This window comes from Notolabrus celidotus, chromosome 2, assembly GCF_009762535.1.
Source record: "Notolabrus celidotus isolate fNotCel1 chromosome 2, fNotCel1.pri, whole genome shotgun sequence".
Lineage (NCBI taxonomy): Eukaryota > Metazoa > Chordata > Actinopteri > Labriformes > Labridae > Notolabrus > Notolabrus celidotus.
Genome location: NC_048273.1, coordinates 24,652,217 through 24,667,357, shown reverse-complemented (window position 1 = coordinate 24,667,357; position 15,141 = coordinate 24,652,217). Strand labels below are relative to the sequence as shown.

At 42.5% G+C, this 15,141-nt stretch overlaps 1 protein-coding gene across 2 annotated transcripts in view; it reads left to right on the top strand.

The window, feature by feature from the left end:
- Positions 1 to 423: 423 nt before the first annotated feature.
- LOC117825498 (1-phosphatidylinositol 4,5-bisphosphate phosphodiesterase gamma-1-like) overlaps positions 424 to 15,141 on the top strand; it is a 32,617-nt gene continuing 17,899 nt past the window's right edge. The window contains exons 1-3 of one of the 2 annotated variants that reach the window (XM_034701371.1): positions 424 to 1,691; positions 12,266 to 12,415; positions 12,656 to 12,749. In XM_034701371.1, coding sequence (XP_034557262.1) covers positions 1,418 to 1,691; positions 12,266 to 12,415; positions 12,656 to 12,749 — 518 coding nt within the window. In that variant the 5' untranslated portion in view covers positions 424 to 1,417. The remainder of the gene's footprint in view (positions 1,692 to 12,265; positions 12,416 to 12,655; positions 12,750 to 15,141) is intronic. The other variant, XM_034701377.1, reaches the window with a different exon arrangement.

Sequence of the window (15,141 nt, the reverse complement as noted above, 5' to 3'; positions counted from 1 at the left end):
GAATATCTGGCCCTGAAAAACGGCATAGTTAAAAAATTAGGATCTTGAAATACTATATTTTCTAAATGTTTTTATATCTTGTCATTAATAAGGTTATTTAAACCATCTTTGGATGTTCTGGTTATCTGGTTATATATAACTTCAGAAAACAAGGAAGGAAACTCTGCCTCCTCAGTGAGTCCTCAGTGCAGTTTAAAGGAAGGATTTACTGCTGCAGGTGATGACTGCCTCACATGTCAGTGACCTCTGCAGCCTGAACCCCACTTCACCTCCTGACCTGACTCAACACCAGCACAGTTCAAGAGGTGTTTCTGCTCCAGAGAGAAAAAAAACTCTGCTTTCCTCTGGAGCAGCTCTCCTGGAGACCAGCTGAGGTCGCTCTGCTCTCTGCCTCATGTCCTTGTCTCTCTCTCCACTGCTGCCACTCTGCCTCCACCCTCCTCATCCTCCCTCAGATACACCACAGCACGGAGAGGAAGAAAAAAAAATCTTATCAATCTTTTCCGGTCTACTAGCCTTAATTTCCTCTCAAGACTTCTGGCGTTGGAGTAGGGGGGGGGCGCACAGGCACAGAGTGAAAGAGAGAGAGGGAGGGAGAGAGAGAGGGAGGGAGAGAGAGAGGGAGCGGAGAAACTGGGGCAGTCTCCACCACAACCCCGCACGCCTCTGTACGATAATAATGCATCCTGTCGGCGGTGTAATGTGCTCGGGTAGGAGGAGGAGGAGGAGGAGGAGGAGTGTGTGACCGGAGAGCAGAATGTTTCGGCGGATGGGAGCGCACACGGTTCTCGCCGCTGCAGCTCCGCGCTCCACAGTCCGCGCGTCTCTCGGTTTCCGTGAATCCGCCACAGAACGTCCGCCGGTGCAAGTCCCCCTCTCCGCCGCCGTGAAGCGCCCACCTCGGGATACTATTTGTCCTTGTCGGTATTACATAACCCGGCGTATCTAGCCCCTTTCAATCACTTAATTTCTCTGAACTTGGAGGAGCAGCAGCAGGAGACGACTCGGCGACTGTCCAAGCCGGATTTAAAGCCGGACTGTGCTGCCTTTTGCTGTCGTGGACTAGCAGGAGGGTGGAAACCTGAGTCCAGCGGTGATGAGAGCTCACTCCGGGTGGATTTTGCTGGTGAGCTGCCAGAAGCATCTGGAAAGGATAACACAGGGATCTACTCCCCCTCCAGAGGACCAGAGGATAATTCACATCTCAGACTTTTCTGTAACTCTGCTAAGAGTGTTGTCTTCTAGTGTGTGTTTAATATGAAATTGGTTTGATAAGAGTGGCACTTAAACCCTGAGTGGCACAGTTTGACATTTCCTCAGCTGTGAGCATGTTGGATAACTGGTGCGTTCAGTGAGTACAGAGACCCAGAAACCAGGACAGATTTCTGCACAGTCTCCTTTCAGCTATGCAGTGAGGATGTGTGCAGCCAGGTTCAGTGGCTGCATCAATGGCTGTGCAGAGGAGGCCACTGCCGCTGGTGCAGCAGGGTCTGCTGGTCCTGTCACAGCCTCCAGGATGCTGGACTGGACAGAGGCCGGTCCTCGCATCCTCCACAGCCTGGAGATGGGAACCGTGATGACCGTCTTCTACCAGAAGAAGTCCCAGCGACCTGAGAGGAGAACCTTCCAGATCAGGCAGGACATGAGGCAGATAGTGTGGAGCCGAAACCCGGACAAGTTAGAAGGAGAGGGTGAGTTTTTGAAAACTGAGTCGGCCTGTTTCACACAGACACACTGGGGCCTCATGTAAACACATACTTAACATTTTTTTTCAGAAAGTTACAGAGCCCAGTCAAAGGCAGGGAAGTCCTGATCTGTTCATACTGAGGTAAACCAAATACTAAAATCTGCCCAGTCAGCTGAAGCTACAGGTACAATTCACTCAAATACAGTAATTAATAAGTTTCATTCAGAACAGGAGAGTTTCTCTGCTTTGGGGATTTCTCTGATAGTTAGTTGTGTAAATTTTGTGTTAGTTGTTGTAATTTTTGGAGCATGTGTAGAGGAGTGAGAGTGGACTTGTGCTATCAGATCAACCACAGATCCACTGTCAAGAAAAGCTTAAGACAAGACTAAGCCTCCATCTATTTGATTTGCAAAGTGAATGAAATACTTACATTAAACATTTCAACTGACAGCAGCTCTTAATAATTCTGCATCATCAAAAATTGACCAGAAGTTGTCGTCAAAGTACCACAAAGACACTCAAAACAACAATCAGGAAACACCAAATGAGCTAAAAGAAAATTAAAACTACCTCAGAGAGACAGCAACGAACCCAAAGCAGATGCAATCAACCACAGATGCATGCAAAGCTACCTCAAAGATGCAAAAAGATCAACAAACAAGTTTAAAACAACCTTTAAGTGAGACAAATGTACTGCATGAGGATGCAAACAAAGAGACACTGAAGAACAACCATAAACAAATGCCAAACAGCAACAAATGAATGCACAATGAGTATAAGAAAACAGAGGAAAAGAGCACAGATACAAAACAACTTTGAATAGATGACATGAAGAAATGTATCAGAAGACTGAGGAACTCTTCTTACAGTTGCAAAAAGATGAAAGTAACATCCAGATGACTGCAAAATAATTCAAAAACACCAAAAAACATCAGAACTATTACAAGGAAAAGTAAAACTACAACTTACTGCTTTTAAGACATTTCAAAAATAAAAAAAAATGCCGAAAAGAGAGAGAAATGACCTCAAAACAATACAAATAAACACCATTTATGTAACTTGATGACTGAAAAACAGCCCAAAAATGTAAAACACATAAAGAGAAACAGATCTTCACTCTTGGCTTTGGAGGTCATACGTCCAAATCACAGGGGGTCAAGAGCTTTGAGATGTTTGTGCACAGTGCCAACTATCTCCATACGGGACAAAGTATCAAATACTGTCTCTTTCTCCTTAAACATTTTGAAGACTGAATGTATCAGAAGATGCTGAGCTGACGGCGGAGGCAAAGTATCCGACAACGTGCTGACAAATACAGAAACTGAACACCAAGGACACTTTCTTCTTCTGTCTCTGTGCGTGTAGTGGATCCCAACCTATATCAGTTATCGGTTTAATGCCGATATCATGCTGTTGAGTCTTTTTGCAGTATCAAGCTGCATTATTCTTTACATTGTGACATAATTTATGTTGAACACTAGACAGTAATTGTTTTGGATTTGATCTGCTGTCATTTAGGAGCATCATTTTACATGTCTGTTGATAGACTCCTCTTCCAAAACGTCTTACATTTGTCCGGTGAGTATGCTGGGTTTGACAGATAAACATGTTCTAAAATACATAATGTGTGCATCTGCCAATAGGAGCAGGTATCAGTTATCAGTTATCAGTATTGTCTCATAAAAATACCTTTCATCCCTAATTATCAGTCCCCACAGATGTGTTTCATGTGCACAGATTTGCTTGGATTGTGTTTTCCATTGGACTGTTCACAGCTTTCATACAGAATGTAATGTACCCTTCGATCCAGACTAACTGCACTGCACTCGCTGTGGCAGTGATCCATTCCTTGTGCTCAAAATAAAAAGAAAGCGTGTTTTCAAAACCGTGTAAACAATATACAAATCTGTTCCCAAGTTTATGAAACTGTGCCCACAGAATCAGTGGGCACTTTCATGTTCTGTCTCTCCTGTTGTTACAATTACGGTGTTGTGATTTCATTTAGTGGACGTTCAAAGTGACCAACATCAACACATGAGAGTGAGTGCAACAGAAACAAAGATCAAGAGAGGAGGGAACGAGATGATTAAGCTCCACTGACTGCTTTAAGTCCTGGTGACAAGAAGGAATTTTAAAAAGTAAGATATTTTGTTAACATAATCGTCATCTTCATGAGAGTCCTAATAATGACATTGTTATCATCACCATTATTAGCGTCATCATCAGGGGTGTTGTTGTCAACATAATATCTAGCAGCAATATCAATATTAATAAATCCATGAGTTCATGAGAGAGCTGGGTCTATGACTTTCTTGAATTTAGGAAGGGACTTGTGGCTCAAATGTGATTGCGACTTTTGCAAATGGAGAATGGTCACATTTCTTCGAGTCAATCTTCTGCGATCATAACATGATCCTTTGCATCTGTCTGCTCCTCATAGCTGGTCTCCCGTAGAGAAACAGCAGAGTGTAGAATGATGATAGACCATTAAGCATCAAGGATTGAACACACCCGAGTGAGATGCAGGGGATGAATGATGTGTTAGCAGATGATTGTCGTTGAATGTAACTCCAACAAAGAGGTTAGAAGTCGTGTCTCACCCTGAAGGTGTTTTTATACCGATAAACACCATGGATAAAAAAAAGAAACCAGGCTTTGTTTAATCTATAATCACCCTAATCAGCTGCTAAAGCATCACTGCATGTGACGTTCTGCTGGATGGATTGTTCCCCTTTCATCCTGATCCAAAGTTGCAGCTGAGGATCTGTCATGGCCTCATCAGCAGAAAGACACTTCCTGACCTTATGAACTTTCTTTCCTCCATGTCAGCGCTCCAGTTATTCTCTGGATAGAACAAGACACATTCGGCTGTGACATTAACAGACTGACTGACTGACTGACTGACTGCAGGCTTTAGGTTGAGACTGGAGTAAAGTCTAGTATCAGTGTTGTACCTGAAGAAGCAGGCTGTTGTGCAGTTGAACCGGCCTGTTGGAGCACAGTTCAGCCTGTCTGGGGTGTGGAGGCTATTGTCTGCGTCCTGGATTTTGTGGCCTGGGGGAGGATTTGTTACAGTGTCTGTTAGCACCAAGAAAACTTATGGCATTCACAACTGGCACGATAGAGTTTCCTTCTGTCTGCCATGTGTTATTCTAACTCTCCGACTTTATGGTAATCTGCAGTGAAATAAAGAGTCTCCTACACACTGCGATAGAAATAAGTGTACTGAGAAGTCTTATGTGTTTCTGCTTTATCTCAAAATACTCATGCAAGTAAAAAGATACAGACAGCTCTGGACAAACATGTGCACTACAGGAAGAAAAACGTAATGCAATACAAGAAAACCAACTTCACATATTTAACAAAACACTCTGAAAATAGAGGAGGAATAAGCTTCCTACAAATGACCTCTTAAACAAATAAACGACTGCATCCAGAGACTCAAACTCTGAACATTGCACAGAAAGAAACCTGAGTTACAACATATTTGAAGTGCAATGTGTATGCGTATACCTGGTTTAATTTTCTGTTTGCAGCCAGTTCTGTATTTGCGGTGTATTTCTGTTTTTTCTGCACATATTCGCCTTCACAAGTTTTTGTATTCAAAGCATTTAACTTCTTGCATTCAAGCATGTTCATATATTCCCAGCATTGAAATATAAGAGCATAATTTGGTTTGCAGTGTTTTTCTGATCTCACTATGCTACTGTGCTTGTACTGCATCATCTAAGTGTTTGCAGCTTGTTTCTGTATTCCAACACTTTTCCTTATTTATAGCTTGTAATGCATTTGAATATTTGTTTAGCTGCGTTTAGCTTGCATTTTTGTAACTACATTTGCAGAAACATTCACCTTCTACTTACAAATTAACGCAGATCTTTTCTTCGTACATACTTTAAGTTAATTTACATATCTGTTTTAAAGTTTGCAGCTCTAGGGCCTGTCCAGTTTTCTCTTCAGTCTTTGGCAACCCCTCCAGTCGTTCCACGAAAGCTCAGGGTGTAATAGCCGCTGCACATGTATGATTTTTTCTTCTCAGGAAGCCTTTTCATTTATTTATCCATAATCATAAACCACATAAACGGCGCCTCTGCTAATCCAAGCTGAGTCTGAGCGTGCACAAAACCACGGCGCACACCTACGCTGCTCAATCAGACCATATGACTCCCACACAGATGAAACACTCTACTTTCACACAAACACACGCTTTAAGCCACAACACCCCTCGACAAACAACCTCCCACTGGACAAACCAACCAGCACATTCCAGGAACTCAGCGGGTCTCTCCTTCGCTTATCTCCCACAGCTCTATCTCTCAGCTACCCCCTATTTCTACCTCCTATTCCTCCTTCTTTCTCTCCTCTCCTCATCCCTTCTCCAGCTGTCCTTTCCACATTTCCTCCCCCCACGCACCCACCTTCACACCCTTCTCATTTTCCAGATTTTCCCTGACCTCCCACTTCACTCTCTCTGTCTGTTTTCTTTCACTTTCTTTTTGTATTTCAGGGTCATTCATCTGATGTTCCTGTCTTTTGTTCTCATAAATCTCACTTGTGGTTATGGAGGTGACCCCTCCGCTCCACCTTCCCTTACCTCCCCCGTCTCTCATGCTTTTCCTCCCTTTGTTTTTGTTGCTTGATACGTTTTTTTCTACTGTTTGTTTGGAAATTAAGTTTCTCCCCCCCAGCGTTGCCACTCGAGCACACACACTTGAAATCAGTGTTTTTCTTTGAGATGAGCGCTTTGGCAAACAGTGGAGGTATTAAATCCTGAGGCACAGGAAGTGTAGGGTTATCAGGGAGTGTCTCCCTTCCTGTCTCTGATTGAAGGACTGGCTGGCTGCAGGAAAACAAAACCTCCAGCATCTTCTGCAGGAAGCACAGACATGGACCACAAATGAGGCGTGGGATGCCTCAGGATCTGAGAGAGGTTTGCACCAATGAGGAGTAATTTACGGCACAATTAGGGTTAACCATAGCCTGCCGTAGTGCTGAAAACATTGAAACCATCCAGGGTTAAATTAAGCTGTGCTGTCAAGTTATGCAAGAAACCGAGAGTATTTAAACCCAAGGTCATAGTTACATAAAAGTGACTTATTTCATCCAAAACTGATTAAAGTTTTCCATCTTCCTCTATAATGACCTCACCGGTTATTTTATGCTATGAATTATTTTCTGCAAAGCATCTTCAGGATCTTTTAAAAAACAGGTGGTGAAACTTCATTATCCAGCTGTGTGAAATACTTTATCCTGATTTGTTAAGACCCCACAATAGCGAATTATTCTCAACAGCAAATGCAACACCAAGGACTACCTGATCACACTCGTTATGTCAAATCAATCGATGTAAAGGAGTCCGGCACATTTCACCTCTGCCTGTTGACACTGTGGGAAAAAGAGTGGAGCAAAAGCTGGTGACAGCATCTCTAAGCTCCTGATCTCTACAAAGTCACTTAAACCATAAGAGGTAGTGATAACAGCAACAATGTTCTAAGCTGTTACATTTACCTAAATTATGTTTTAAGGTGTGTCAACGTCAAAGCTCTGAGAATACATGGGGCTGAATGAGGACAGACATGTCAACATCAATATTCCTGCAGAGGTCCCGTTCAACTTGGAGAGACTTTTTTTCTTTTGAGCTGTATACATAAAACATTTAAAATCAATAGATAATCTTCAAATCAAAATAGTGTGCAGTGAGTGGTTGGTTACGTGAATTATACCTCTAGCCCTTCATGGTGAAACAATATCCCTCCACTGAGCATCAGGTCCTGCCCACCCTGTCATGTGGGTTTAGTGAATTAGAATCCCGACAGGGTGAGCAGGACCGAGACACGAATCATTATAACACAAAATACTGAATAAAGATGATTTTATTGATTTAGGAATTGTTTCTAGCACTTCCATAGCAGCACTATATTTTTATATCAGCTCACTTCTGAGTTAAAATAACATTAAACTGAACATTTTCATTCAAAAGAAAGCTTAACCACAAATGTTTCCCTGTTAGCTTTTTGAAACAATAGGAAAGAATGATGGCAGCATTAAGGCCTCGTGCCCCGTAACTTTTGGTTTATGTTAACGTTTTCTTCTCACTCAGTCAGTCCTGTAACACTGCCAAAGCCCATTATCCTGCTCTGTTTGTGTTTGTTCAAATCTGTCTTCTTTAATTTGGTCAATGTCCTTTCTTTCTTCTCCTCTTTTAACCTCCCTCACTGTTTTCCTGCTATTTCTCTTCTCTCTCTTTTTTCTTTTCTTTGGTCAGCCAGAGAATCTAAAACGTTGTGCTCTCCAAACAAGACTTGCGTTTTTGCCACAGTGTCAACAGGCAGATAATTGAAATGTGCCTTGTTTGCAAAGATTCGTTGATTTGACTGTGGGAGGATCAGGTTGTCCCTGGCAGCACCTTGAGAAATAAAAGACTGGTGTTATCAGTTTTGACCAATCAAAATCAGATATGTGACACAGCTGGGTATCTATGACGTGTGTCCTTCTGTGTTTTGATTTATGAACTTATTTACCATCAGCTGATTAAAAAGCTAATACATTCATAGCACCCATTGTTGGACCATAAGACACCTTTCTTATAAAGTCTCCTGCATGTTTGGCCTTGAGTGTGTATTCAATTTGGAAATGCTTTTGACTCTGAACTGACCTCTTTAACGACTTAAGAGCAACTTTATCTCCTACTAGCGTCCCATCAATCTCTCTCATTCATGCAGTTTATTACCTTTTATATCCATTTATTTTTCACTCTTGTCTGCAATCATTCGCTTCCTAGCGATGTATAACCACCGAGTAGACTTCTGCCATCTGGTAGGGAGTGATGTCACCAGCAGCTGTACCAGGAACAGTTTGTTTCGATGGAACTGCACTGCAATTATCAACGGCTGGTGGTTTCGGGTCAGCAGGGCACACAGCTCGTGTTCAGAGCAGCACCGATGAGCTCTGAGAAAAGAAAGTGGGTTCGTTTACGAGCTTCTCTGATGATGCACTGTCCTATAATGGAGACTTCAAAGTGTGTTTTTTCTTCTGTTTTCTTTCATTGAGACTGTTGAAAGTATCATACTCTGATGTTCCTCCAGTTGGCCTGCTGCACGTTTCTTTTCAACCCTCCGCCCGGTCACTTTCATCAAAGTTTACATCAGTTTCAAAGAAGCTCTGTGTGATTCTTTATCAAACTCATGTTTACGGCCTGGACAGTGATCTGAGGCCGTAGTGGGAGGAATCGTGCTCCTTGTGTGTTTTTTGAGCGTGTGTGCTCTCCTTATCTATCAGGGTCTGCGTGTTGTGTCGAGAAAAGGGCAGTGTGTGTATGTGTGAGTGTTCACAGTCACGGTGAACATAGTGTGACGTTTTGCGGGCTGAGCATGTGTTTGCCTCATTGTCCAACGTCCAGACTAAATGGCAGGAAGTAATAAAGGGAAAGACCAGAGGAAAACAAATACCAGCCCCTGAGATATTTTTATTAATAGTTTGGGAGGAAAATGAGTCAACGCTTACTGTGAAGGACTTTGTACCAATATAACCAACACACTTTTTAGAGTTGTTGATTTTGAACACCAGAGTCAACTCAATGCCTGATTTTGGATTCAACATGTTGACAGACCGCTTTTATGCATTTTTGATCCATGAAATATTTCTCAGCTAAAGGATACTCAGTGGTGCTCTCAGGTGGCTCCTGCAAGCTGTGGAAATGAAAACACTTTGCTCTAAGTCTGAGCCAATAATTCTGGTCATAGAAATTTCTGTAACCAGAAGTGACCATATTTGAAAGAAGTAGTGGCGACATGTTATAATGTCCCTCTCTCAGTTTGAAGTGTCTCTTTAATCTGTTGCATGCAGGTTTGTTCTGTTTGGTTTAATTCATTATGCAGTCTCATCCTAGGATTACAACCTCCTCAAGTTGTACTGTCTTAGTACATGTTTGCACCAAGCGGCAACCTCCGGTCTCAAACTATGAAGCCCATGCTGAAGTGTTATAAATTGCAATTCATCAAGAATCTGCTTGATGCTGGCTGCAGAAACACCGGAACAACACCGCTCTTCGTGGCTAATTTCTCTATCGGCACACTCTGTGCGGGGGTGAATTTTTGTCTAACGTGACGGTTCAGAAGATATTAAGATTACGAGTTTTTGCCCAAATAAGGACATGACTGACTTGACTCCCTGACGGGAACACATAGCTGTTGTCTAAGAGGCTCAAACTCTGCCCCTTTACGTCACACTCTGCCTGGTTGAGTTCCGCATTTCCAATATGGCTGCCGCCATTGATTGGCTTCAAAATAGCGCTCAGGAACAGATGGGTGATGTCATGGATACTACGTCCATATTTTATACAGTCTATGGTTTGCACCATCATTTCAGGTCCTCTTTACCACAGCATGACGTGTGATTTATTAGTGATGGTCCTTGTTGGGGTAAAATCTACAACGATGCAGGGTATGTTTTGCACGGCTGTGAATCCATCCACTAATTATCATATTTTGCATGCATAGTGTTCTGCAGAATTTCCCTTTAAAACTCAAAACAGCAGGTCACCTCTGGATCTGAATTCTTGTGCTTCTTCTGCGTCCAGCTCCCTCCTCCTCGAGTTTAATATGGACACATTTTCATCCGAGAATAATGGACCTCTCCATTAATCTCATGCCAAACGTGCTCTCTGTCATCTCCTCATGCAGGAGGCTCTGACAGAAAACACATTTCTGGATCTTTTCTGCTGTTTGCTTCAGGATTATATATAACCTGCTGAAGACGGCTCGCCTTTGGCCCAATAAACCGCCTGGGCTGAACTTCACTCTGCGTCCTCTGCTGTCCACCTGTTGAGCAGATAACAGCATAGATAACAAAAAAGTCTCCACTCTCTACTTTATCTCTGCTTGTGTTTCACCGAAGACTCTCTGTGGGTGAATAAAGTGAGAGTGACTTTCCTGAAAGTGTGTGTGTGCTATAGAAGGCCTGTGTTTGGCATCTATGAGGTATGTTTATGTGTGTTTGCACAAGACATCTGCTGTGTCAATAAGCGGGGCTTTTCTTTGTGGGTGTGTCGACTGCTGCAAGTGTCGAGGCAGAGTCCAGAGTTTACATCATTTTCTGTGGTCTGTTGCCCGCTCTTGGCCACCATGTTAACCCTTTAGTTGCTACACAAGATCTCAACCACTGTATATGTTTCCCAAGATTTTGCAGTTGGAAGAAAAAGAGGTCTACCATGACGATAAATCGAGAGCACAGCTTAATTCCTGCTTAAATACTCAGATAAATGTGCAGAAAATGAGCTGCATAGTGGGAAGAATTACATCTTTAGTCTCACATTCAGACTAAGTTTTTGCATGAGGTAAAAAGAATGTTTTCAAATTATCAAACAAATATTGTCACAAGAATGAACTGTAAGGTGCAGTCTTTGACCTGTCATATTTTGGATCTCATTTCTATAAATGCAGGAATCTGCCTCTGAGCTCCTCTAAAGTTTTACAGTAAAACAAGAGCTAAATGTGGGTAGAATACATTAACATTAATAAAACAAATATCGAACCAAATCAAGCCAATAATTTGTCTTAAAGAGAAAAAAAATAATTTCTTGATCTTTGCACATGGCCCTTGAAATAACATAATCATCTGAAATGAGTAAAAGGTAAGGGAGAAAGAAGCACAGTTGTTGCATGTTTTTATATGTTAACATTATGTAATTATTTAAAAATATAGGGTTATGATTCAAAGCTGGAAAATATAGAGGACAATCCTAAAACACATCACAGGTTGAATTTAATCATTTTCAGATTCTGATATTTTATTCAGGTCATTCATCAGGTTAGATTTTTATCCACCAGACTTCTTTTGCATTTTTCAGGTTAAAGCTTTTTGTTCAGGGTTCTGAAAATGTTGCACCATTTTTTCAGTTGCCACTAACAAAAAAATGAGAGTATATTCTAACAACTGAACTCACATTTAGGGATGTGCACGTTTAGTCCACTAAATGATTTAGCATTGTCAAACTGTTCATGAGTACCAGAATCACTAGACTGTTAAACAAATGCATATATTTTTTATTTTAGGCCCAAAATCCCAGTTATAGGTTGTGACAAACCTGTGGCTCAGATTGAGGTAAGATTGAGTTGTTTTAACTCTAAAAGTTACTGATTCCCATCACAGGTGTTGTGGACTGTGTAAACTGTGAGTTGAGGAATCTTACTCCTCGTTGTGAAGGTTACAAAAAGAGACTGTTTGTTTGGCCGCTTCTGCTGAAAACCTCTGAAGACTTTTCAAGCATCCTGCCACTGACAGCTGAAATGTTGTGTATCTGTTTTTGGGCTCTCTGTAAGCTAACACACACACACACACACACACACACACACACACACACACACACACACACACACACACACACACACACACACATACTCAGAACATTTGTTGAGCTTTCCGGCAGCAGATTTCTGTGTAATTGGCAGGGAAATGAACAACGTTCCAAACTGTGATTTACGGTCGTGCATATTTGTGTTCATGCAACATTATCCTTCCTTCCTCCCTCCTCCCTTCTCTCCCTCCCTCCCTCCCTCCCTCCCTCCATCCCTCCTCCAGTTGACATACGGGAGATCCGGGAGCTGCGGTTGGGGAAAGGCTCCCGTGATTTTGAGCGCTACCCGGAGGAGGCCCGTAAACTGGACTCCGCCCACTGCTTCATTGTGCTTTATGGCCTGGAGTTTCGCCTCAGGACACTCAGTGTGGCTGGTCAGTGTGTGCTATATACATGAGTTTAAAGGTCACGCCACATCAAATTAATTAAGATAACCTCTTATCATGCCACTGCTTGTGTCTTGGTTCTGTCTGACTTAACTGCTGTGATGTCTCTGTGTGACCAGATTTCATTTTTAACATATAAGACCTGTTTTTTGCAAAATAAAAATGTCCAAAGTCATCTTTTCATCAACATTTCCCTCTCCTTCTTCCTCGCCTTCTTCCTCATGTCAGCTTTCAGTGAAGAGGAGGTTAACATGTGGACCAGTGGTCTCAACTGGCTCATGATGGACACTCAGAGAGCACCCGCACCGCAACAGACAGACAGGTGTGTGTGTGGATGTGTAAGACTGTCAGACTTCCTTCTATAACCTTAGCCGCACAGGACACACTCATTTACTTTTCAGATAAAAATAGCTGTATGAAAGTTTAGCTGTAATAATTTCATAATTTTGTCAGAAAAGATGCAAAAAAAATCGCTGAAGTATGAATATTCCCACTGAGGTACAACATCTTTGACCATCTTGGCTGACACAGTGTCATAAAGTTGTTTTGCATGAGGACCACACTTCAGATGACTATAAATAGAAGTTGTATTCAACTTTTTGCAGTCAGGAACACAATTGTACTAGTTTTTCACTGTTTACTGCCCGATGAAAAAATTGTTCTATGTTCAAAGTCCAAAGTTCAAAATCTTGTTCCTCGTCAAAAACTGCACAACAGATAAACATAGGAAATACACATGAGACGAAGAGAATGGATAAAGTTATGTTTGGCGCTAAAGGCTCTGCTTTTTAAAATGCTCCTCAGCCAAGCAGCATGTTGTAGCTTTTTGTGGAGTGCATTGCAAAATCCCTTGCAAGGGTACGAAAAGCTTTACAAGCAGAATCAAGGAGGAGGCAGGGGTGGTGGAGGTAAATCTTTGCAAGCAGCAGCATTGGTGAAGCAAGGATCAGTGAGAGGCAATACGTGTTTATGAGGATCTCCTTATTGTAAGAATGGGCTGTGATTGGTTTGTTGGCACAAAGACTCTATCAGCAGCCTGAGAGCTGATGACGGCTGGGGTGTATGACTACCATGTCCTGCATGAACTAACGCCAAGCTCCATAAATTGAAATATTTATGGAGCGGTCAAATAATGCACAATCTGCCGCGCAAATCCAGTCCTCTAGTTTTAGGTGACTCTGTAGCTCCGTAGCTGTTTGTAGAATCAATCGTGATCCTACATTGAAGGTTTTGAAGATACGAAAAGGATTCAGGCATGTGCTAAGTAGCCCTACAGTCATGGCCAAAAGTTTTGAGAATGACACTATTACTATTAACTATTAATTTTCACAAAGTCTGCTGTTTCAGTTTTTATAATGGCAATTTGCATATACTCCAGAATGTTATGAGGAGTGATCAGCTCAACTGCAATTAATTGCAAAGTCCCTCTTTGCCTTGAAAATGAACTTTATCACCAAAAACACATTTCCACTGCATTTCAGCCCTGCCACAAAAGAACCAGCTAACATCATTTCAATGACACACAGGTGTCACACACATTAACACAGGTGTGGGTGTTGATGAAGACAAGGCTGGCGATCAATCTGTCATGATTGAGTGACTGGACACTTTAAAAGGAAGAAGGTGCATGACACCATTGTTCCTCATCTGTTAGTCATGGTTACCTGCAAGGAAACACGTGCAGCCATCATTGCATTGCACAAAAAGGGCCTAACAGGGAAGTTTATAGCAGCGAGTAAGATTGCACCTCAGTCAACCGTCTGTTGAATTATCAAGAACTTCAAGGAGAGAGGTTCAATTGTTGCCAAACAGGATCCAGGGCGCCCAAGAAAGTCCAGCAAGCGCCAGGACCGTCTCCTGAAGGTGTTACAGCTGCGGGATCTGGCCACCACCAGTGCAGAGCTTGCTCAGGAATGGCAGCAGGCAGGTGTGAGTGCATCTGCACGCACAGTGAGGCGAAGACTTTTGGAGGAAGGCCTGGTGTCAAGGAGGGCAGCAAAGAAGCCACTTCTCTCCAGTAAAAATATCAGGGACAGACTGATATTCTGCAGAAGGTACAGGGACTGGACTGCTGAGGACTGGGGTAAAGTCATTTTCTCTGATGAATCCCCTTTCCGATTGTTTGGGGCATCTGGAGGAAGGCTTGTTCGGAGAAGACGAGGTGAGCGCTACCATCAGTCCTGTCTCTTGCCAACAGTGAAGCATCCTGAGACCATTCATGTGTGGGGTTGCTTTTCGGTCAAGGGAGTGGGCTCTCTCACAATCTTGCCTAAAAACACAGCCATGAATAAAGAATGGTACCAGAACGTCCTCCGAGAGCAACTTCTCCCAACCATCCAAGGGCAGTTTGGTGATGAAGAATGCCTTTTCCAGCATGATGGAGCACCTTGCCATAAAGCAAAATTCATAACAAAGAGGCTCGGGGAACAAAACATTAAGATTTTGGGCCCTTGGCCAGGAAACTCCCCAGATCTTAATCCCAGTGAGAACTGGTGGTCAATCCTCAAGAGGCGGTGGACAATCAAAAACCCACAAATTCTGACAAACTCCAAGCATTGATTAAGCAAGAATGGACTGCCATCAGTCAGGATTTGGTCCAGAAGTTGATTGACAGCATGCCAGGGAGAATTGCAGAGGTCTTGAAAAAGAAGGGTCAACACTGCAAATATTGACTTATTGCATGAATTCTGTGTAATTCTCAAGAAAAGCTTTTG